The 25162-nt window shown below is 42.8% G+C and overlaps 1 protein-coding gene across 1 annotated transcript in view; it reads right to left on the reverse strand.

The window, feature by feature from the left end:
* Positions 1–5406: 5406 nt before the first annotated feature.
* Positions 5407–25162, reverse strand: part of SMU1 (SMU1 DNA replication regulator and spliceosomal factor) — a 29560-nt gene continuing 9804 nt past the window's right edge. The window contains exons 7-12 of the mRNA XM_048849712.2: positions 24139–24255; positions 14915–15042; positions 12884–13010; positions 9772–9939; positions 9338–9490; positions 5407–6464 (exon numbers count right to left, since the gene is read on the reverse strand). Coding sequence (XP_048705669.1) covers positions 6366–6464; positions 9338–9490; positions 9772–9939; positions 12884–13010; positions 14915–15042; positions 24139–24255 — 792 coding nt within the window. The 3' untranslated portion in view covers positions 5407–6365. The remainder of the gene's footprint in view (positions 6465–9337; positions 9491–9771; positions 9940–12883; positions 13011–14914; positions 15043–24138; positions 24256–25162) is intronic.

Genomic DNA, 25162 nt, shown 5'->3' on the forward strand with positions numbered 1-25162 from the left:
TGTTTTAATCCCCTACATTTGAGAGCCTAGAACTGCAGCAGCTGTCCATCTCTGCTTTGTGATGAGTGAATTCCTTCCCCACCCATCAAATTTGCTGTCTTTTATGAGAGAAGATAATGGGTCCAAGTCTCCAGCCTTTACACGTTACAGCCTCTCTTTCAATTATTACAGTAAACTCAAGCCCTTCGGAGCCCTCCTCAACTTTCTCTCTACTTGACTATCAAGCTCCCTTACTGTGCAAGCTATTCCTATTGCTACGACTTCCTATTAACTCTGTTCCCTGGCAAGTGGAGCTGATGAGGTCTGCTGGCTAAATCGTGGGACTGGACTTCAGGAGAGTTCTCGTCCCAGCTCTACCACTGATCACCTGTGGGACCTTGGGTAAGTCGGTTCCTACTTGCTTCCCCTTCCAGCTTGTTCCTGTTGCTCCTATTTAGATCATAAGCTCTTTGGAGCAGGGACTGCATGGTTTTTGTACTGCACCTAGTAGTATGGACAGCCCCGTTCTTAGCTGCTGTAACTGCTCTAAATAATGTCACCAGTGATTTCCTTTTGGCCAAATGTAAGGGCCTGCTCTCCTTTCTGCCACTTTTAGTACAGTTGATCACTCGTGTAGGCTTTTGCAATTCCACGTGCACTCGGTGTTCTCCTACCCTCAATCACTCATTCAGTGTCTTGTGCTTCTGTTCTTTCTCAGGGTTCTGGGCCCTTCTCTTCCTGGTCTACTTGCATCAGCATAGACGGCTTTCCCCTGTCTGTTCGCACATCTGTTTTTTGACACCCAAAGCTGGTTGTCTTGCTGCTTGCATTACAAAGATGAATGGAAGGTCCTGGTCACCCTTCGCTAGACTCGTTCACTATTTGAGATACTTTTAGCCGGGGCCGGCTCCAGGCACCAGCGTTCCAAGCAGGTGCTTGGGCCGGCCCTGTGAAAGGGGCGGCAGTCCGTGCGCCATTGGGGCGGCACTCGCCTTTCCACGGCCACTCGGGCGGCAAAAATGGTAGAGCCGGCCCTGCTTTTAGCATGTCCCTTTATGAGCTGAAATAATCCCAGTTTTTCCAATTGCTTTTCAGAGGAGAGATTTTTCTCCAGTACAAATGTTCTCAATCTGAGGAGCCCGCTCTTTGTGCTCCAAAGGGTCAGAGACCCCATCACTTTTTCTCTTGTCATTTAAAAATAATTTTCTAGCCCTTATAGTTGCAGAGAACTTTGAAAATATGAACAATTGAAGTGGTGCCTGTCTACCATTACAGAGCGCCTGAAAACAGCACTGAAGGATGTGACCCACCCCTTCATCACAGTCAAGGGCCTGGAGCCTCTGCCATTCAACAGCCATAGAAATTGGCATTTTTTTTCCCCATGATGCCACAGCAATCAGCAATTCACCATGGAATGTGCCACTTTGATACAAACTTGGTGTTTTGTTTTTGTCTCCCTGCTGGGCCCGGCCTGCATCTGCCTCTTCATTTATAGGTTTCCCCTGCACGGGGAGTTAAATGGATCACCGCACGTGCTCCCTGCCCTGGTCCATAGAACCAGGCAGCAGGGCAGTCACAGCCATCCCTTCTATGGATCTTTCAGCTGCAGCCTGAATTTGCTTTCTAGCACTCATTGCAAAGCACTTCTGTAACACTTTGTACCTCAGGGAAACACCCAGCATCCCCATGTTCATCCTTGTAAAATGATTGTGTGGTATCCGGTGTCTTCAGAAGGCCCATGATGCCCTGAGATTGTTGTTATAGTAATTGTTACAGCAATGTTATAGGTTGTAATTTCATTGTATAGTTATGAGGCTGAAAATGTGTCTTCACGGCTTAAAATAAGCCCAGGCAAAAACTCTCCAAAAGCAGGGAGGCAGTTCACACCTCATCAGGGCAGGTAGGGGACAAACCCAGCCCAGCTTCCCAGGAACAAAGGACGCTGGCCTAGGCAGCAACAAAGGATCTGTTGGACTCTTGAGTGAGTCACCCCCTTCCTTTGGTCAGTTTGGGACTGCAATGAGGGGGTGGGAGGTACAAAGCCAAGAGGGAAGAAAGAACATGATAAAGAGAGACATTTGCCATGCTCTTCCTCTCTCTTCCACCTACTGTACATCTACAGTCACCATCCCCACCGAGTGACTGAAGCAGCTGATCGAAGGGGAGAGCCTGGCTGAAGGGCAACCAGCCAGTGGTGAGAAGCATGTTTGTAAGGGCACCAAAAGTGTTAAGATCAGCTTTGAACGCATTTTTGTTTTTATTTCATTTGACAAATCCAACTTCTTGTGCTTAGATTTTAAGTGATTATAAGTCAATCTTTGTAGTGAATAAATCTGTTTGTTCTACTGAAGCAGTGTATTTGGTTTTTGAAGTGTGTCAGAGACTCGCCTTGGGCCTGGTACATCGCAATTTCTTCAGAAAAAGAACAGTAGTGATAATCAAGATGACCCATTTACACAGTTGACAAGAAGGTGTGAGGATACTTAACATGGGGAAATAGATTCAATATGTGTAATGACCCAGCCACTCCCAGTCTCTGTTCAAACCCAAGTTAATGGTGTCTAGTTTGCCTATTAATTCAAGCTCAGCAGTTTCTCCTTGGAGTCTTTTTGAAGCTTTTTCTGTTGCAAAATTGCTACCCTTAAATCTTTTACTGAATGGCCAGAGAGGCTGAAGTGTTCTCCTACCGGTTTTTGAATGTTATGATTCCTGGTGTCAGATTTGTGTCCATTTATTCTTTTGCTTAGACTGTCCGGTCTGGCCAATGTACATGGCAGAGGGACATTGCTGGCTCATGATGGCATCTATCACACTGGTAGATGTGCAGGTGAACGAGCCCCTGATGGCGTGGCTGGTGTGATTAGGCCCTATGATGGTGTCACTTAAACAAATATGTGGACAGAGTTGGCATCAGGCTTTGTTGCAAGGATAGGTTCCTGGGTTAGTGTTTTTGTTGTGTGGCTGCTGGTATTTGCTTCAGGTTGGGGGGCTGTCTGTAAGTGAGGACTGGCCTGTCTCCCAGTTTGTATGGCAACTTCCACCTTCTCTGTGTGTGTGTACATATATATATTCCATTCTATGCATCTGATGAAGTGGGCTGTAGCCCCCAAAAGCTTATGCTCTAAATTTGTTAGTCTCTAAGGTGCCATAATTACTCCTTTTCTTTTGGCGGATACAGACTAACACAGCTTCTACTCTGAAACCTGCAATTTCTTTGTTAAATTGACAAACTCATATAAGCTTGCAGTATCCAGCGGGCATAACTGGACACTGGAAGATGGAGGTTCCTAGGGTTGTGTCTGGGACCAGAGATATTGGCTGCTGGCATTAGGTTGCACAAGCCAAGGAGTGGCTTACATGCCAGAGGCTGTGCGTGAACAGCCCGGGAGTGAGGGTTCTCACAGCAGAGCAGGGTCAGGCTGGCTCCCAGAGTCAAGGTTTGGAGTGACCAAGCAGATCACCGGTCTGGCTAACACCAGAAGAGAATGTCACTCTTCCATGGATCTTTCACCTGCAGCGTGAATTTCCTTTCCAGCAGTCACTGCAAAGCACCCCCTCCAATTCCTTGTCAGCTACTACAGTAATCCAGAGGGGCTGTGGCAGTAACTGGCCCAAGATTCAGCTACAGGCACAGCCAGTAAAAGGAGGGACCACTGAGCCACTTGGAGATCAAGCATCCATCTTTACCAAAGAACTCAATGAATTCTTCAAGGAAAAGCTGATGGTTTTACAAACCCAGGAGATTTTTTTATTACATAGCAATCAAGACAAGCTCTGGGGAGAACCACTGTCCTAATCACTCCTCTAATTCTCAAAAAGAAAAGGAGTACTTGTGGCACCTTAGAGACTAACCAATTTATTTGAGCATGAGCTTTTGTGAGCTACAGCTCACTTCATCAGATGCATACTGTGGAAAGTGTAGATCTTTTTATACACACGAAGCATGAAAAAATACCTCCCCCCACCCCACTCTCCTGCTGGTAATAGCTTATCTAAAGTGATCATCAAGTTGGACCATTTCCAGCACAAATCCAGGTTTTCTCACCCTCCACCCCCCCACACAAATTCACTCTCCTGCTGGTGATAGCCCATCCAAAGTGACAACTCTCTACACAATGTGCATGATAATCAAGGTGGGCCATTTCCAGCACAAATCCAGGTTCTCTCACCCCCTCACCCCCCTCCCAAAAACCACACACACAAACTCACTATCCTGCTGGTAATAGCTCATCTAAAGTGACCACTCTCCCTACAATGTGCATGATAATCAAGGTGGGCCATTTCCAGCACAAATCCAGGTTTTCTCACCCCCCCCAACCCCCATACACACACAAACTCACTCTCCTGTAGGTAATAGCTCATCCAAACTGACCACTTGATGATCACTTTAGATAAGCTATTACCAGCAGGACAGTGGGGTGGGAGGGGGTATTGTTTCATGGTCTCTGTGTGTATATAATGTCTTCTGCAGTTTCCACGGTATGCATCCGATGAAGTGAGCTGTAGCTCACAAAAGCTCATGCTCAAATAAATTGGTTAGTCTCTAAGGTGCCACAAGTCCTCCTTTTCTTTTTGCGAATACAGATTAACATGGCTGTTACTCTGAATCCTCTAATTCTGCAATACCTCTTTTGGCAGGGGCGTGACCAGATGCACTTTGGACTTCTGCTGTCTGTGTGACAAGAACCAGGGGAGGGGTGAAGAGACACCCCAAACACACAAAGTGCCCTTTCTCCAAAAAGCCAGCTGTAGGTCTCCCAAGGGCTTGCAGGTCCTTGTGTTGAAGCACAGTGAGGACACATTGAGGTACAGATGATCCTACTTAAATATCTTCATTTTCAGCTCCATGACTGGTTAATATAAAAGAGCATAAATATTATCCCCAGAAACTTTGAAATGACCAAGTATAGAGGTAGGAAAGTAACCACTCCTGCTGTCTAAAATATTGCTATATCTGATGAAGTAAAAACTCCTTTTAACCCAGAACCATACAAATGAAAGGACCTGACCACTACAGTTTTAATGAACAGGGCCTATTCCTCCTGGGATAGTTTCTTTACAATGCAGTACTTCTAGTCCACCTTCTCATAGCTCAATATGAACCAAAACACAAAGCCACGCTGGATGTAACAAATCAAAGGAGGCCATCAGTTGATGACTGAGTTGCCTTCTTAATAATACCACCCAGCAGATGAAACAGTCTGAACTGGACCTACTGTCCATTAGTTAAAGGGAAGTTATCCTGGTTCAAGACTGCTTTAGGAATAAAGCATTTGATACAAAGATGAAGACAGGAAATAGTGCACTAGAGATTCAAGCAGATGTTTGGGTGTGTGAAAATGAAAGGTTACCCTTTTAAATCCTGTATATTTTGGAATCAAATGCATAGAAATAAGACTGTACTGTGAAAACAAAACTGTAGACAACTTTCAAAGACATTGGTGATTATTTGCAGGAAACTGTGTAAGCCATAATCTCAAATGAAAACAGTACACAGTGTGTTAGATTGTCAGGTCTAAAGGCTGGTCTTCATTGCAGGGTTAGCTTGAAGTAGAACTTGAGCCTGAATCCTAACCCATACACAAATCTCTAGCTTGAATTAAGCAGTGCTTTAAGCTCAGACTGGCGGGGGAGAGGAGGAGAAGGGCAGGGGTGTGTAAAGCTGGATTGCTGCTAGACCTAGTAATACAGTAGGGGGACAGCTGGAAGTAATTTATTAAAGATGCACACAGAAGCCTGTACTGATCCTTTCTTCAGGGTGGCTTCAAGCTGTTTTCTAAGGTAGTCAAAATGCAGTTATGCACCTCTCTGCTGGCCGCAAAGCCCACACGTGCAACTTCTTGTCATGTAAGCCATCTGTGGGTGGTTCTGCTGCGTAGAAGCCAGAAGGATACTTTGTTAAATGAGACCGTTAATATAAATGCAACAGAAAACCCCACTGTATTAGAATACTTCTGTCCTGAAAAAGCAAGGCAGCTTAGGATCAACAAAATCCATCTTTGCTAAGGTGGAGACTCTCTCTTCTTGTTTATTCCAATCTCAGTCCCTGAAAGAAAGAAAGGAGCCATCTGCTACACATTTTAGAAAGTCAATCCATTTATAAATTGATGGTGGTTTTTCCATCTATAAACAGCACAAAGGAAAAGCACAAACTTCACAAGACAGAATAATGGCTTCTACAGCAATTAAACTGCTTTAGCTACCCAGACAGAGGGTTAATGAAAGTGTTCTTTTCACTGACACTGTACAGCTAATTTAGAACAAGTACTGAAAAACAGTTCTGGGCTCCTGAACTGAAAATTATACTCAGCATATTTGGACTTATAAAACCATGAACACAACAGCCCTTCATTTAAGAAGCATTCTCCAAAGCTAGTTAAAAACTGTTATGGTTTCCAGAGTTTCAAGAGGCCATCTTCACTGTAGGTAGCGATCAAGTTCTGATGGGGATGGTGAGCGATGCCAATTACATCCTTTTCATGAACCTACAGGATGAAAGGGAAAAAAATTGATGCAAGTCTTCTCTGCACATCACCTCAAACCAAATAATATTCTCAGGCAAAAGCAACAGTAAGATGAGTAAGGTTCAGAGCACATGTCAGTAATTTAGGGCCAAGCAATGCAGGAAGTGTGGCTATGCCAATGAGACCCTACCCCACATCTTGTGTAGCTGCAAGCTCCATTCCAGACCCGTGACAGGCAGCTGCGACACAACACCATCCAAGACTGCCTAGTCAGATCCACCCCACCACCTCTGGGGAAGGTGGACGTGAACTCCACCATCCCTGGAACGGACAGCCAACTCAATTACTGAGGGACAATCTACACTCATTGCTATATTTGCTTTCCACAACCAACTCTTAGTATAAACATTTATGAGTGATGTACCTGAACATTTGGATGTTAATATCTAAACTGTATCATTGAATTTATTAGCTTAAATTTGGGTTATTGCAGATTATGTACTACATGTATTTTATGAGTTTTAAACCAAACTTTGTACTTTTGGATAATTTATGCACTATACCCAGATGTACAGACACTCCTTCCTTAACCTGTGTATTATAGGATTTTAACATTAGCTTTAATAATAATTTTTAAATCTATTCTTCTGTTGGTGCGCTTATAACTATTCATGGCGGCAAGGTGCTTATAGCAACTATCATTTATTAATCCTTTGTAAACTATTTATAAATTGAACCTTAATATAAATTGTAACCTCTGGGTTTATAAGGCTTGTCTGGGGGACCATTACACCATTCCTAGAATGTATTTTACGCTACATTACATGTACTCTCAACTTTAAGTCCATCTTACTGTATTTGCTGGAAATTTTAAAAAAAGTTACTATGCATCCAAAAATAGTTTCTTAAAATGCACAATATTTCAGTGTGTCTGGAAAGTCTGAGGAATCCAAATCATTTCATTATTAAAGATCAAGATCATTCTGGGCAAAAATGGTCTGATGCTGAAGTAGCTCAATTTCTTTAGCTCATCCAAGAGAAGGTTATGAGATGACTTGATCATGGTTTAGAAGCATCTCTATGAGGAGATCTGACAGTAGAGGAGTAACAGCAGACGGGAAGCTGAAGCAGGACACATTCAAACAGGAACTGAAGCACAATTTGTGTTGGAGGTAACCGTGAGGGTAACTAACCAGTGGAGCAGTTTAGCTGGGTGTGAGGGCCTCTCCGAATCAAGACTGGATCTTTTTAAGACAGTTACTCTAGATCAACCAGAAATGAAAGGCTTGGTGCAGGAATCACTTGGTACAATTCTCTGGCCTGTGTTACGCAGGTGATCAAACTGGAGGATCTTAATGGTTCCTTCTGACTTTAGACTCTATGACTGTGGCTCTTTTTCCAGAGCTGTATAAACGTGATCCTGTAATGTGATATGGTGAAGGCCATGCTGAGGAATGGTCCTGCTCTGTTCTGCCACAGCTTGTGCCCTGTGCCTAGTCTCAAGGACCCGAGACCCCTTTCTCTCATTTGGCCTGATTCCCCTTCTCCACTCCATGTGTGGCTCTGGAGCAGCAAGTGCTCTCTGGTTTACATCTGAGCACCCACCCGCAAGAGCCGTTCTATGGAAGTCAGCCACTCAGAATGCAAAGTGGAAGAGTCACATCCCTAATGTTTTAACCTGAAGGGAAAGTGTGCCCCACAAAGGGTAACACAAGTGTGTGCACTCCCACTAACTTGGGGAAAGTGCAGGGTTAAATCACAGTATACAATCACAACTACTTCACAAATCCTTTACGGAGTACATGGCTACGTTCTAGCTAACGTTATCTATTGTTATTTTTAAAACGCATTTTTCTCAAAATAACCCGTACCTTTAGCTAAGTACTCAGGACCAACCCTATAACAACCACCTGAGGGTGCTTGTCAGAGGAGCACAGTAACTCCTCGCTTAACGCTGTAGTTATGTTCCTGAAAAATGCTACTTTAAGCAATGTTAAGTGAATCCAGTTCCCCCATAAGAATTAATGTAAAGGGGGGAGGGGGGCAGAGGGTTGAAGCTTGGTTGAGGTGGTAGAGTCAGAGAGTGGAAGAGGGTGGGATATTTCCCAGGGAATGCCTTGCTGGTAAATGATGAACTAGCACTCAGCTGAGCCCTCAAGGGTTAACACGTTGTTAAGGTAGCCACACACTCTACAAGGCAGCACAAATGGAGGGAGGAGACACAGCATGGCAGACACAGACACACACTGCCTCTTTAAGTATGCTGACCCCACTCTGAGTACACTGCCTTTTTAAGTAGATCAACAAGTTGAGACAGCAGCTGCTGCCAGCAAGCTCCCTCCATCCTGAGCCCTGTCGTTTCCCGCCCCTGCTCTGTGGAGATGGGGTACAGAAGCGGGGGGAGGGAGACACCCTGACATTAGCACCCCTCTTCCCTGCCCTCTGCACAGCAAGCAGCAGGCTCTGGGGAGCAGCTCCAAGGCAGAGGGCAGGAGCAGCACATGGCAGTGGGGGGGGGGAGGGAGGGACAGCTGAATTGCTAAGCAATTGATAGCCTGCTCGGCAGCTGGCACATGGGGAGCTGATGGGGGGGCTGCCAGCCCATCCTGGCTCCAAGCCCCCACCAGCTCCAGTGGGCTGCTCTTCCTGCAAGCAGCGGACAAAGCAGGCGGCTGCCAAACCACATTATCAGGGAGCATTGGCTCAACTTCCAACGAGCCTGTTCTCTGACTGATCAGCAACGTAACAACGAAACAAAGTTAATCGGGACGACGTTAAGTGAGGTGTTACTGTAAGGTCACTATGGAATTTATGTTTGCATGAATATTCTAGAACTGATAAGAACACAGATTCTATTCATGTTTACTTTCAAATAGCTTGTGTTAAGTACTCACAGTCAGAGTTCTCTCCAGCTTGCCAGTCACTGTGCTGAAACAGTACAGCACAAAGTCTTCACCCACGCAGTAGATCCACTCGCCACGTGGTGAAAGGGCACAGCAAACAAAGTCACCTCCTTCTCTCTTACCAGAGCTGAAGCTTCTTACAATCTATAAAACCCAAAGAAAGGTTCACTGGATTCACATGTGGCAGCTACAACGCGACTCTAACAAGGTTAGCTTCTATTAGATACTGGGGTCATGAATTTAGTTGCCTAACTAATCAGCCTGATTTTCAGAAGGGCAGGGTACCCAGCAGTTACTACTGAAAAGAGATCAGGATTTCACCCACTACACTGCTTGGAAGGGTCACAAATCTCATCCTGATTTCAATACTTGTTAAGCTCTTTCCTAGCTGCTTCAAAGGGACACGCCTGGAATCACATACATACTTGTCCTTGCATGTTCATGATCACCACTGTGTTTGATCTGTTGCAAACGACAAAGTGTTCTGGATTTTTAGGCAGCAGAACCACGCTATTCACGGTGATGTCTGTTCCTGCAGTGCTGCCAAGAGATTTGAAGGTGTTGGAGCACTCGGTTGTCTTCATATTCCAAATCTATTGAGCAGAATACAAAGTGGAAGCACTTTATGATCAGGCACATTTCTGCATTTTAATTAAAAAGACACCACATTTTTGGAGGAGATGCTATGGACGTAGCTTTCACCATTTAAAAAATATCTATTGAAACGAGAGGAAAAAGAGTAACGAACACCAAAAATGATAATTTAGTAGGTTCACAGATTTTAAGGCCAGAAAAGACCATTATGATCATCTAGGCCAACTGCCTGTATAGCAGTGGCCTGAAAATTTTATCCAGCAATTCCTGAATCAAGCCTAATAACTACTGGGTGAGCAAGAACAGGTTTATTTAGAAAGATATCCAAATATGAAGGTTACTTACCTGTAGCCGAGGTTCTTTGAGATGGACTCTGAATAGCCCCACTCATGGGGTGCTCTGACCAGTGCAGCCTGAATGGTAAAATCCTACTAATGGCAGTAGCTGGCACATCCACATACCTCCCTTGCCCCCTTCCCTGAACTCCGGACATTCTAGGGCCAGGGTTCGAAAGGAGAGAGTGGCACTCTATTGCCTCAGTTCCAACCCCAAGCCCTCTGGTAAGCAGGGCTGACTCCAAGGGAGGGGGGGAGTGTCAATATGCAGAGTCTATCTTGAAGAATATCAGTTATAGGTAAAAAGAAAAGGAGGACTTGTGGCACCTTAGAGACTAACAAATTTATTTGAGCATAAGCTTTCGTGAGCTACAGCTCACTTCATCGGATGCATACAGTGGAAAATATAATGGGGAGATTTTATATACACAGAGAACATGAAACAATGGGTGTTACCATACACACTGTAACGAGAGTGATCAGGAAAGGTGAGCTATTACCAGCAGGAGAGGAACCTTCATTTCTTCCTTTAAGCATCCTCTGCATATTCCCACTCACGAGATAGATTAATAAGCAGTACTCTGACCGAGGACGGTGGGACTTGGGAGTTCTTGTCAAATAAGAAGTGCAGGACTGCCCTACCAAACTTTCCATCTGATCTTGATTTCAAATCTGAAGTATAATATTTAGTAAAGGTGTGGACAGAACTCCAGGCTGCAGCTCTACATATCTCTACCAGAGGAATACATCCAAAGAAAGCCATATAAGCTGCCTTTGATCTATTTGAAAGTTCTGATGCCCTATTTGAAAGTTCTGATGCCCTGAGGAATGGATAATCTTTTCAATTTATAAATTTCATAAATACCTAACTCATTTAGAAAGTCTGTTCAGAAATAGCTTTTCCCTTGTTTTTTGGTCCATAAGTTAGAAACAGCCTTTAAGACTGTCTAAACTATTTAGTCTTGTCGAAATAAAATCATAACACTCTCCTTGCATCTAACATGTAATTTAGTTTCCCCATTATGAGTATGGGGTTTTGGGTAAAATTATAGGAGTACTTGTGGCACCTTAGAGACTAACAAATTTATTTGAGCATAAGCTTTCGTGGGCTACAGCCCACTTCCTCAGATGCATAGAATGGAACATATAGTAGGAAGATATATATACACATACAGAGAACATGAAAAGGTGGAAGTTGCCACACCAACTGTAAGAGGCTAATTAATTAAGATGAGCTATTATCAGCAGGAGAAAAAACAACTTTTGTAGTGATAATCAAGCTGGCCCATTTCAGACAGCTGACAAGAAGGTGTGAGGATACTTAACATGGGGAACTAGATTCAATTTGCGTAATGACCCAGCCACTCCCAGTCTCTATTCAAGCCCAAGTTAATGGTATCTAGTTTGAAAATTAATTCCAGTTCAGCAGTTTCCTCATTGGAGTCTGTTTTTGAAGCTTTTCTATTGCAAAATTGCCACCTTTAAGTCTGTTACTGAGTGACCAGAGAGGTTGAAGTGTTCTCCTACTAAATGTTTTTGAATGTTAGGATTCCTGATTTCAGATTTGTGTCCATTTATTCTTTTGCATAGAGACTGTCCGGTTTGGCCAAGGTACATGGCAGAGGGGCATTGCTGGTAAAATTATGATTGATTTATGTGGAATCAGACTATTTTTGGTAAAAACTTAGGATGAATGAGAAAAATCACTTTATCCTTATGAAACACTGAATGGTGTATCAGCCATTAATGTATGCAAGTCACTTATGCATTTCACTGCAGTGACTGTATTGAAAACACTGTTTTTACAGATAGATGAGATGAAGAACAGCTCCCCAAAGGGAGGTCTCATTAATTTTGCTAGTGCTACATTCAAATCCGAGGTGGGCACAGGAGTTCTTATTTGAGGATATAAATTATTAGGGTCTTTTAAAAACTTCTTAACCATATCATTAGGAAAATGGATTTTACCTCTACAGGTATATGATATTCTGGTAAGGCTAAGAGATTAAACTTAATTGAAGATAATGAAAGAGGTGTCTTCTTAAGATACAATAAATACTCTAATATATAATTGGAGCCGTATAAGAATCCACATTATACAAGGAAATCCACGATAAAAACCTTTTCCATTTAAGAATACATCACACCCATGTGAATTCTTTTCTACAATACAACAGTACATTCTGTACTTTGAATGTCTTTCTTCTACCAAAAGTCATGCAGCCCAGAGAAGGGCCTTAAGGTCTGGATGACAGACCTTCCCTCTTTGCTGTGTCAACAAGTTCGGTCTCAGCAGCAGAGGTTCCACTAATCCTTGTGACAAGTAACCAAATCAGTTGTCTGAGCCATGCTGGTGCTATTAAAATCACCCAGCCGTGTCTTATTGTGTTTATCACTCTCTGAATGAGGGGAAATGCATACATTAGACCCTACACCACCTTGTAGAATCCAGGAATCTACATATAATGGGCCCAATGACAAAGCCTAAGCCCTGGCTATGATAAAAGTACCTTTAATGTAAATGATCTCTAAGATTAAATGCCACAGTTTGCTACAACACACAGAACAACTCCCATACATGGCTCATAGAAGCAAGTGGCCAATTTACCTTCACTGTGCCGTCAGAGGACGCACTGATAATATAGTGACCATCCTGGGTAAAAGTAGCTTCATTAACAAATGAAGAATGACCACGGAATTCCTTTAGAGTTTTTCCCGATTTTAACCCATGAATCCTGTTACAAAATTTAAAAAAACATGGTAAAAAAACAATCCATCCAGGTTATCTGTAGAGAGGTACAAGTCAGCAATGTAAAATAAAGGAAGAATTTAGTTTGCTGTCTGATGTACACAGCAAGTAATAAAATAGGCTAACACATCTGCATCTAGAATAATGGGTTTGTCATCACAAACCCCTTTCCCCAGATATAATATCTGACCATGAAAAATGTAAAGGGACATCATCAACTTGAAATCTAATCAATTTTAAAAAAGTTAGTTAAAGGCAGTTTCAGGTATACACAAAACATAACACCCCAAGAAGGGGCAAGGGGACACAGATTATTGTTGTAGTCTTCAGGTGAATTTAGTGGTCATGAAAAGCCCCAGCCTGAGAACCCTGCAGATGTCAATCTTGTTTACCCTCGGCGGGGGCGGCAGCGGCAGGAGGACGAACTAGAACTCTGTTCGGAAGGGAGTAATCTGAGCATGGGAAGGACAGGTCATGCCTAACCTCTGGGCTAACACTGCCAAGAGAATTCCACTGATGCTTAATGTTTTTGGTAACATTGACACCAGCCCCTAACCGAGATACTTACATGGCCCCAGTCACATTAGCATCTGAGCAACCACCACCAACTTGAAAAAATCAAAACTCTTTTCATTCCCAGGCTCTAGAAAAACTAGCTTGACTAGTTTACAGAGCAGTTATGAGGTGTGAAAGCATGCACATGTGGTAGAAGCTTTGAGAGAAAGCTAAGCTGAAGGAGGGAATTTGGCATTTACTTTTGAAAAAGATTGGTTTTGTGGTCACTTTTTTCTTATGAGGCTGAGTTCCCATAGTCTAGTAGGCCCAGCTCCTGCATGCACAAGCCTTCTCCAGAAGAGGACAGTTTCACTGCTCCAAGAACCGGGGCAGTCATGAGGGCATTGGGCTGTCTGGGACTGGATAAGAGAGGTGCAGCCCTGTCCTGCAGTAGGGGAAGGCCTCCACTCCACTTATTCCTAGAAGGTGTGAGAGAGGAGCTGCTTCTTGGGTCAGGGTGTTAAAGTCCCCTGGCCCAGGAAGTTCAACAGCTGAGCTGCCTCCTGGAGGCGTGTATGTCTGCAGGGGTGTCTCACAATGCTTCCTGCTGGAAGGAGAGACAATGGAACTCTGCTGGCAAGACGCTTCTCACAGATACAGAAAGTTGTGGCAGGTGTGATGTCACGTGTTTGCGATGGCCACGGCCTTTCTCCTGTGCAGTTGCTGCTGGGAGGACAGACACAAGTGACCTTGCAGAGCCTTGTAAACTCTCCTCAGGCTGCAGTAGATGTTTTCCAGCTGCCTGGAGCCCTCTTTGTGGAGAAGGAAAATGAACGGAGAGGACCAATATTACACATAACACACTGACAACTGTCAAATGGTAGTGGCTGGGTTCAATCAGAACTGGTGCTCAAGAACGGCCCCATATCCCATTATCTGTGGGGACCATCAGGTCGTAGTACTAGCCTTGTAGCCAGTTTCAGAAACAGTTGTTTTAAAGTTTGAATGTAAGCCAATGAGCGCTGCTCAGCCGGCCTCTCTTGCTGGGATGTAGTGACAGGTGTAAAAGTACTGAAATGGCTGCTGCTGAATCTGAGGACAGAAATACTTTTAAATAAACATAAAACAATACATCAGGGCCAGGACCTCCTGCGAACACTAGATTGAAAATAGGTTACCACAAAAATAGGTTACAAAAATTGAAAGGGCAAAAATTTGAACTACTTGTTCAAGAGGAAAGAGCAAAATAATTTTTTTAATGTTAAAAACATTAAGGACTAGCTTTCATGTAAGCTAAAAACATCCAAGAGTTTAAGGCAAGGGGACTGAAGAAATGATACTTACAACTTCTATTAGAGCTTCTTGTAGATTACAGCCCTCAAATTTATAACTTACCTGATTGTCTGATCAAAAGAAGCACTAAGAATCTGACTGCTGTCTTTAGAGAAACTGAGGCAGGTGACACCTTTACTGTGTGCTCGTTCAAATCTCCTCAGACACTGCCCACTCTGAATCTTCCACACCTGAGGGACATCCAAAATACTAGTCAGAAAAAGAACATCCCTTAAATCAAGTGAAATTCAGAGGGTATCCAGGACTAAGATGAAGAGTATCCAGGATCAAAAGCTAAGCTAGAATAGCACGGGAGGTGGTGTTTTTACCCCCATGAAATATTTAACGCTGTGGGACATGTATCTAAGAGGCACCTGCATGACTCTACCCAGTTTGCATTCAAACAAGACTTTGGCAAATGGAGTGCTGAAGTTTCTAGCTGATGTGGGAGAGGGTATGGGCTTGATTTGAAGGGTCCACTGTATGGAAGCTACACACAAGAACAGTTACGTTGTGTGGTATGCCTGCTCTTTCCCTTCTCTGCTACTGTACACAAAAAACAGCTTAAAGTTTGGCTACATCCAAAGGTTAATATAAAAACAAAACAAACCCCATATAGTGAGCCTGTCAGTGGGGCATTACACCACTGTTCCAGTCCGAGTCAGGAGGATGACGTTTCTGTTGAAGTTTCAGATTAATTTCATATTTGTGAATAACTATTACAACTTCAGGTTCAGATTCAGAATCGTCCCAGCGCAGTAGCTGCCCTCAGAACTTTTTCTCCTTGCACCCCGCTGTGACAGATCTACCACGAAACTGGCTGCATTTCCCTCCCCATTCCAGGGCTGGCCAATTCTGTCAAATTTTCAATATTATTTCATACCCTAAAATACACAAATTCTGGAGGCACCTGAGAGCACCCCACAGTTAGGGATGGGTTTAAAATGGAGCATAAATTTCTCATTTTCTGCAAGCAGATGGCCTGGTAGTGTGCAGTGTCACTGAATTAATCTGCTTTCTGAAATTCTCTTCATGGGATTTCAATAGGAGCTCTTAAATTTGGGCTCTGGGTGAGGTTTTCCTTTCCTGTCCTATATTTAGCTGCTGACCACTCTCTCTTACACACTGCATCTACTCCATACTTGGCAAAGGCAGTAGATTCTGACTAGAACTTGTGCAACAAGTAGGGTGGTGGAGGGTTTTTTCCTAAAAAATGTTTAGCTTTTATTCTTGTTCTAATTAGAAGTTTATGCACTGCAGACACAAGCCCGACTCAAGGCAGCCAGCACAGGCACACAAGGCTTTCTCTGTCAGGAGTTACACATCTGTCAGATGTGATCCTATAGCAGGGTTGGTGCCCAGCTGCTGGCATGAGAGACACAACAGATGACAGATAAACAGTCTGTCTGTAGTTTCACTTGCCTCACCCCGCTGATCTTACCTCTAGTCCAACCCTCCTCCCTAATTAACTATTAAAAAAACTTGAGGAAACATACAAAAAACTTTGCTGTGTAGCAGCCATGTTTGCTACATACACACACACCAACCCCATGCCAGACACAAACCTACAAAAGCAACACAATGAAAAGTTAAGCCACCTAGCAGTACGTACCCTCTGCTCTTCCTACCACACACCCACACCTTACCATACCACAGCTACTGTACACCATGCACCCCAACCGTAGCTCTATTTCCTAGTAATGCCAGCCTTCCAGCACCCCCTTCAACCATTCTTCTGCACACAGCCCTTTAGTAAACTACCCTCTCTCAACACTATTACACCAAACTTCCAAGTACTAGTGTGGGGGGGGATGAAGGGGGGGTTAAAACAAATCAGGTAAAGGGGTGCTTGCACAAGGGCAAAGGGGGCAGACTACGGTTGCAGTAGGTGCTTGTTGTGGTATGGTAAGGTGTATGCCTGTGAAGGTGGATAAAAATCAATGATTTTTTTAAAAAAATTTAAAAATTGTTTTTATTTAAATCAGATTTTTTTTGATAAAATGCTTTTTCAGGAAAAAATTATCTAAAACATAGTTTTAATGAAGATACATTATAGCTCAAAGATATCTCATCAGGGAATAAGCATTATAAATTCTAATTCTATAGTAAGAGACAATATATTCATGTAACGTTTAAGAAAAGTTTTGTAAATGAGTTCAACAGTTCATGGATTAGGGACCCAATCTTATGGGGTTCCAGGGGCTTCTGTATAGATTATTTAGGTTAATCTTTCTATCTACCCAATGGGACTCAATGCTCAGTCTAGAAGATAAAGTCAGAGATGCAGTTCTCAAACTGTGGATTTGTGTCTCCAGAGGTAATATGCCTGTTAACAGCAAAAATATTTTTAAATAAATAAATAAATATATAGAGGTGAGAAATAACAGACCGCAACTCTATTGTCCCTCTGCAAATTTGTGTACACAGAGTCAATCCCTTACCTCGCTCTAAAAGTGCAAAGTTTCAAAAAGTTCAGTGAATAGAATTGGGGGCAGAATAGATCTGGACAAGGAGAAGAAGTCTGGAGATAAATGTGAGAAGCAAGGGACATATGCTTGTTTTGTTAAAATATTACATGTTTGCCGTTAAAGAAAACAATCCAGAATACTTAACGTTGTTGTTTTAGTTAAATACAACAATTTAAATATCTGTCTGTCTGTCTCCTCCTAATACAGCATGGCAAGAAAATCCTCCAAATATTAATGATAAACTTGTTGAATTGGAGATAGTTCACCTCTCAATGACTTCATAACTATCTGTTTCAATTACCTTTGGTAAATGAAATAACCAAACAATCATTCATTTTCTGATATAGCTGTAAAACTAATCTGAAAAGTTTTTAAAATAAATCACTATTTAAAAAAGTATAGTGTGTACCTTCTAAAAATGAAACATATCTATCTCTGAGTTGTGAAGAATATGTATTAAGGTTATAATAACCAACAAGAATGCACTTTTATGTAGGAAACCATGATTAAATCGAGTCTTCCTGACTAGTGATTTAAATCAAATCCACCCTGGTGCCTGTGAGTGGAGGAATAGAGGGTCTTGACTTAGGTGGCTTAACTTTTCACCACCTTGTTCTTGTGGTTTTGTACCACGTATACCAACAGCAGCCCTAATTGCTTTGTAAAACAGGGTGTGTATTATTCAACATGCATCCTAATGGGGAAAGACAGCCTACATGCAATCTGCTTGTTCCAGTCCTGCTCAGCAACAGAAGGGAGGGCGGAGTTGTATCGGCTGTGCTAGACAAAGCAAAGGATTTCAAATTGAGGAGTATTTAGCCTCAAGGCTGTAGTTTGTTTTTAATTTGGCAGATTACGTAAGTAACAGATTCTCACTTGAACCCACACAGGGGGTTCAGTTAGCCCCAAACTACCATCTTCAGTTCTGCTGCTCCTACCTATGGCAGTATTTGGGGTAATCAAACTGCTGGACAGAGAACCCTGTATAGAGACAGGCCAGACTAAGGACAGCAGGTGACCTACATGTGGTTCAGGAGACAGTTTAGCCACCCACTTCCGCCCCCCCCTTCCAGTGTCAAGCCTTAAGTTTCAATGTCTTTGGCTTTCTGTGTTTAAATCAAATCCTTCCAATACCCCAACTTTATTTTAATTTAAAGCCATGTTAAAACAGAACTATGGGGGGGGGGGGGTGTCACTGACAACAGAAATGGGGATGTTAGTATGCAGGCTCATCACATAGGTAGCTACTGTCCATTGCAGTGATTCATACCATCAACCCAGACTACCAATATCTTCACCACACCTCTCCTTTGAAAGTGATTGGCTGACCTGAAAGATTCCAATCAACCCAGCAACTACGACTTTCCCCTACAAACATCTAACTGTGGTACATAATCTATCATTGAAATAAGCTTCTGTACCAGACGACTGGATGATAGCTAATGTGATGCCAATTTTTTAAAAAGGCTCCACAGGTGATCCCAGCAATTACAGGACAGTAAGCCTGACTTCAGTACCAGGCAAATTGGTTGAAAATGTAGTAAAGAACAGAATTGTCAGACACATGGATGAACATGATTTGTTGGGGAAGAGACAACATGGTTTTTGTAAAGGGAAATTATGCCTCACCAATCTACTAGAATTGGTAGAGGTGGTCAACAACCATGTGGACAAGAGGGTGGATAGAGTATACTTAGATTTTCAGAAAGCCTTTGACAAGGCTCTTAAGCAAAGTAAGCCATCATGGGATAAGAGGAAAGGTCCTCTCATGGATCAATAACTGGTTAAAAGATAGGAAACAAAGGTAGGAATAAATGGTCAGTTTTCAGAATGGAGAGAGGTAAATAGCAGTGTCCCCCAGGGGTCTGTACTAGGGCCAGTACTATTCAACATATTCATAAATGATCTGGAAAAAGGGGTAAACGATGACATGGCAAAATTTGCAGATGACACAAGACTATTCAAGACAGTTAAGTCCAAAGTAGATGGTGAAGAGTTAAAGGGATCTCACAAAACTGGGTGACTGGACAAGAAAATGGCAGATGAAATTCAACGTTGATAAATGCAGTGTAATGCACATTGGAAAACATAATCCCAACTATCCATATAAAATGATGGGGTCTAAATTAGCTGTTACCAATCAAGAAAGATCTTGGAGTCTTTGTGGATAGTTCTCTGAAAACATCCACTCAATGTAAATCAGCAATCTAAAAAGCTAACAGAACGTTGGGAATCATTAAGAAAAGGATAGATAAGGAGACAGAAAATATCATATTACCTCTATATAAATCTATGGTACACCCACGTCTTGAATACCGTGTGCAGATGTGGTCGCCACATCTCAACAAAGATATATTGGAATTGGAAAACGTTCAGGAAAGGGCAACAAAAATGATTAAGGATATGGAACAGCTTCCATGTGATGAGAGATTAATAAGATTGGGACTTTTTAGCTTGGAAAAGAGACGACTAAGGGGGGATATGATAGAGATCTATAAAAGTCATGAATGGTGTGCAGAAAGTAAATAAGGAAGTGTTATTTACTCCTTCTCATAACACAAGAACTAGGGGTCACCGAATGAAATTAATAGGCAGATTAAAAACAAATAAAAGGAAGTATTTCTTCACACAACACAGAGTCAACCTGTGGAACTCTTTGCCTGAGGATGTTGTGAAGGCCAAGACTACAGCAAGTTTCAAAAAAGAACTAGATAAATTAATGAAGGATCGGTCCATCAATGGCTAGTAGCCAGGATGGGCAGGGAAGGTGTCCCTAGCCTCTGTTTGCCCAAAGCTGGAAATGGGCAACAGGGGATGGATCACTTGATAATTGCCTGTTCTGTTCATTCTCTCTGAAGCACCAGGCATTGGCCACTGTCAGAAGACAGGATACTGGGCTAGATGGGCCTTTGATCTGACCCAGTATGGCTGTTCTTATGTTCTTATCTATTCCACATCAGTTTCCCCCTTTCCTTGTAAACGTGACATGCCCTCAAGCTAATCTCCAATTTAGGAGCTGTTTTCTAATCGAGACTGCAGAACTCTAGGTTATCTGGGTTTGGTTTTACGGATGCCTGAACTCATCTGTCCTGGCAGCTCTTCCTGGTGCAGGACACTGATGGCCGTAGCACTCCTATCAGGCTGCACACAGACATTAGCCATACAAAAAGGATTGCACCTGTCAGTAATGGGGATGCTGCTGGGCAGAGGGTTGCCTGGCCTAAAGCTGAAAGAGACTTTCCACCCCCTACTCCTCCAGAAAGGAACAACAGGCCACTGATTTGGAACAAAAAATAAAACTTCACCTTGGAGCTACCCTTTCTTTTCCCTTTAGAAGTTAAATGTTACTCAAACCCCCTCATTTGCGTTAAACACCGATTAACAGATGAGTTCTGTTTTCCATTATTTCTGCTGTTTACATTTTAGACTATTCATATTAAGACAATGAAGACAGGCTAATTTAATTTGTGTTTCTAGTCACTTTCGGGTACTCATGCATTAACAGTATGCTCTGCCATGGCAGGGTTTCAAATGCTGCAGGGCATACGACCAATCATCTACTTTCCCTGCCATTTAACAAACATGAAAACATTCCCATTAGGTTTTGTTATTTTTCTAAGGGCACGTCTAGACGCAATAAGTCGATCCCCAAATGCGCTCCCCATCGACTCCGGAACTCCAGCTGGCGAGAGGTGGAAGCGGAGTTGACGGGGGAGCGGCAGCGGCCGACTCGCCGCCATCCTCATGGCCAGATAAGTCAACCTAAGATATGCCGACTTCAGCTACGCTATTCGCGTAGATCAAGTTGTGTATCTTAGGTCGACCCTCCCCTAGTATAGACCAGGGCTAAGTTAACAAACAACATAAATGTTGGATCCCGACTACTTATGACGCGCTATGCTGTTTTGCTAATTAGCACATTGAGAGGCAGAGACCTGGGGTGGGAAGGTAAATAAACTAAAGAAAGACTAGAGTACAAGTTCTGAAAGACACTTCAATGTCCTGCACAACCCTCACTGAATTAAGGTAAACCCTTTTGAATTAAGTTTAAGTGTCACAGGAGTTCACTGTATTCAGAATCACAGAATATCAGGGTTGGAAGGGACCTCAGGAGGTCATGTAGTCCAACCCCCTGCTCAAAGCAAATCATCCCAGACAGGGCTTTGTCAAGCCTGACCTTAAAAATCTAAGGAAGGAGATTCCACCACCTCCCTAGGTAACCCATTCCAGTGCTTCACCACCCTTCTAGTGAAAAAGTTTTTCCTAATATCCAACCTAAACCTCCCCCACTGCAACTTGAGACCATTACTCCTTGTTCTGTCATCAGCTACCACTGAGAACAGTCTAGATCCATCCTCTTTGGAACCCCCTTTCAGGTAGTTGAAAGCAGCTACCAAATCTCCCGTCATTCTTCTTCTGCAGACTGAATAATCCCAGTTCCCTCAGCCTTTCCTCATAAGTTATGTGCTCCAGCCCCCTGATCATTTTTGCTTTCCAATTTTTCCACATCCTCCTTGTAGCGTGAGGCCCAAAACTGGACACAGTACTCCAGATGAGGCCTCACCAATGTCAAATAGAGGGGAACGATCACGTCCCTTCATCTGCTGGCAATGCTCCTACTTATACAGCCCAAAATGCCGTTAGCCTTCTTGGCAACAAGGGCACACTGTTGACTCATATCCAGCTTCTCATCCACTGTAACCCCTAGGTCCTTTTCTGCAGAACTACTGCCTAGCCACTCAGTCCCTAGTAACGCATGGGATTCTTCCATTCTATGTGCAGGACTCTGCACTTGTCCTTGTTGAACCTCATCAGATTTCTTTTGGCCCAATCCTCTAATTTGTCTAGGTCCCTCTGTATCCTATCCCTACCATCCAGCGTATCTACCACTCCTCCCACTTTAGTGTCGTCTTCAAACTTGCTGAGGGTGCAATCCACGCCATCCTCCAGATCATTAATGAAGATATTGAACAAACCGGCCCCAGGACCGACCTTGGGGCACGCCGCTTGATACCGGCTGCCAACTAGACATGGAGTCATTGATCACTACCCGTTGAGCCCGACGATCTAGCCAGCTTTCTATCCGCCTTATAGTCCATTCATCCAGCCCATACTTCTTTAACTTGCTGGCAAGAATACTGTGGGAGACTGTATCAAAAGTTTTGCTAAAGTCAAGGAATAACACGTCCACTGTTTTCCCCTCATTCACAGAGCCACTTATCTCGTCATAGAAGGCAATTAGGTTAGTCAAGCATGACTTGCCCTTGGTGAATCCATGCTGACTCTTCCTGGTCACTTTCCTCTCCTCTAAGTGCTTCAAAATTGATTCCTTGAGGACCTGCTCCCTGATTTTTCCAAGGACTGAGGTGAGGCTGACTGGCCTGTAGTTCCCCGGATCCTCCTCCTTCCCTTTTTTAAAGATGGGCACTACATTAGCCTTTTGCAGATGTTCATGTATTATTGTGGGATTGTATGGAAACTCTCTGTGGGCAGACATGACTAATGTAAACACTGGGAAGTGGTATTAGCTTCAAAGGACTTGTTTAAAGAATGTGCCAGATACGAATGAACTTTTGGTTAAGTGGGTTTCCTAGGAAATCTCTAAGAGGAGGTGAATGCAGATGTACCCCTCCAACCCAGTTATGCAAAACCTCAGCCTTTTCCATTGGCTACTGATTACCTGCTCCCAAAATCTCTCGATCCAACACCCAAGCCATACAAGTATGGGCTGATTTATTCATGGGGGTGCTTGTTCTGAGCCAAGACAGTTATGAACTGGTAACCACAGTAAAACCCCTTGGTGGGTAGTGAAGGACTACTCCTACCAGAGACCTTGTTGGAGTTGTGGTGACTTTTACTGTTTTAGTAGGTTTTCCCTGTAATACTTTCACCTTCGGAATAAGTGTGCTTGCTTAGGAAGAACTGTGTGGTACTTTATAATTGTGGGCAATCACACCGTTACAGCCTATGAGAAAAAAAAGTAGGCCTGCTTAGTCAGTCTGACTTGCTGGAAAATTCAGTGTAGACAGGGAGCTGTGCAGCCTGGAAATACCCCGCTCAGGAAGGAGTGAGAGACAGAGCTCCACCCAAAAGAGTGACAGCTGGGGAGCCAGAACCCTGATAGTGGGTGCCCTTAGAGAGCGAACAGAGGTGCAGCTGCCCTGAAACACGATAAGTCTTCCAGGAGTGAGCTTGCACCCCTCCAGATGGCAACTCCCCAGAGGTGTCAGATTGAGAACCACTGTTCTAGAGGGTCACAGTGGGAGCATCTCAAAACCAGAGTGTTAGATACACAAATAGAGACATTGCACTTGTTCATATCTGAGGCTACCATATAGAATGCACTGCACATACTAAATGCCTTATGCAAGTCTAAAGGACAGTAGTTATTGAACATGCATACTCATCTCCTTTTCTAGAGGATATCATTTGAAAAATTTCCCAAACTAGCAAGACAAGTGGATCTTTACAGACCATTAGCTTGTATAATTATATATTTAGCAGCCTTGTGTAACAAGATCAAAGGGCATGAAACCCACAATCCCGAGTCTAAAATCAATTCCTTTCTCAAGACAGGCACAATACTATAATCCAAAAAAGTGTATTAAAAAGTGTCTTCGTAGGCCAACTTTAAGACTGGAGAGTATGAAATTATAGCAAGAAATCCGTTTCCAGTGCATGGGGAAATTAACAATAGGAACTGAGCATCAGACTCTCTTCCACCTCACACTCCTCAAATTTAAAGGGTACAATGCGTACATTTGATTTAGCCTAATCTTTCTGTACTTCCTAACAGTTTCTATGTCCTAAAATTCATACCTTGATCTTCCCATCTTGTGCTCCAGTTGCTAACATTTCTGTGTCTCTACTGAAACACATGCACAGAACTGCATCATCCATCATCATAAAGTTATCCTGTGCTTGGTATTTCAGATCCTAAACGAAACAGCAAGAACATCTGTCAGCCACAGCAATGGAGGATAAAAGAGAACTAAAACTAAACAGCAATAGCTAATTGCCATCGATTCATGGAAGAATTCAACTCACAACAGTAAGTGGCATATTATGTTCATGAACATTGAACCAGCCACATTCCATCTGGCACCTGCAATTTGAACAACAAACCTGTGCCACATATGTGGGAAATGGAGAATACTGTGTTGTCACATAATAGCTAAAATACAGTTATGGAGGGAAAGAATCCCCAATGAATCAGTCCAACAGATGTTTTACTTCTAAATTCAAAACTATGATTGAATCAGTCAAAATAATACCTATACCCAAATTTGTTGAACCAGTAGTAATAACAAGTCAACCAAGCTTTGGTCCTGAGGCTGCTTCCTAGCTTTACAGTACCCATTGCTAAATTAAATATATATCTAAATTCTTCATCACCGCAAAATACAAAGCATTTAGTTCATATACAAAAAAATTAAATACAGCAAATAATCACATAAAACAAACATTAAAACCAATCAGATGATGGGATCAAACTAACATGTGGGTACCACCCAGCTGTAGCATTTAGTTTTAAAATATTGTTATGTACAGAAGTGTTAATAAGTATCAGGGGGTAGCCGTGTTAGTCTGTAGCCACAAAAACAATGAGGAGTCTGGTGGCACCTTAAAGACTAAACAGATTTATCTGGACATAAGCTTTCGTGGGTCAAAAACCCACTTCTTCAGATGCAAGTGTTAATAGGTATCTCATTGCTTATAATTTGTTATAAAATACAGCATATATTAAAGATTGGCAAAAAAAGACAAAAAAACCCATGCATTGCAATGTGCACTCTAGCCCATCATGTAAAATAAGTGACACCCTTGAAAATACTGTATTTCC

Source organism: Caretta caretta, chromosome 5, assembly GCF_965140235.1.
Source record: "Caretta caretta isolate rCarCar2 chromosome 5, rCarCar1.hap1, whole genome shotgun sequence".
Taxonomy (NCBI): Eukaryota; Metazoa; Chordata; order Testudines; family Cheloniidae; genus Caretta; species Caretta caretta.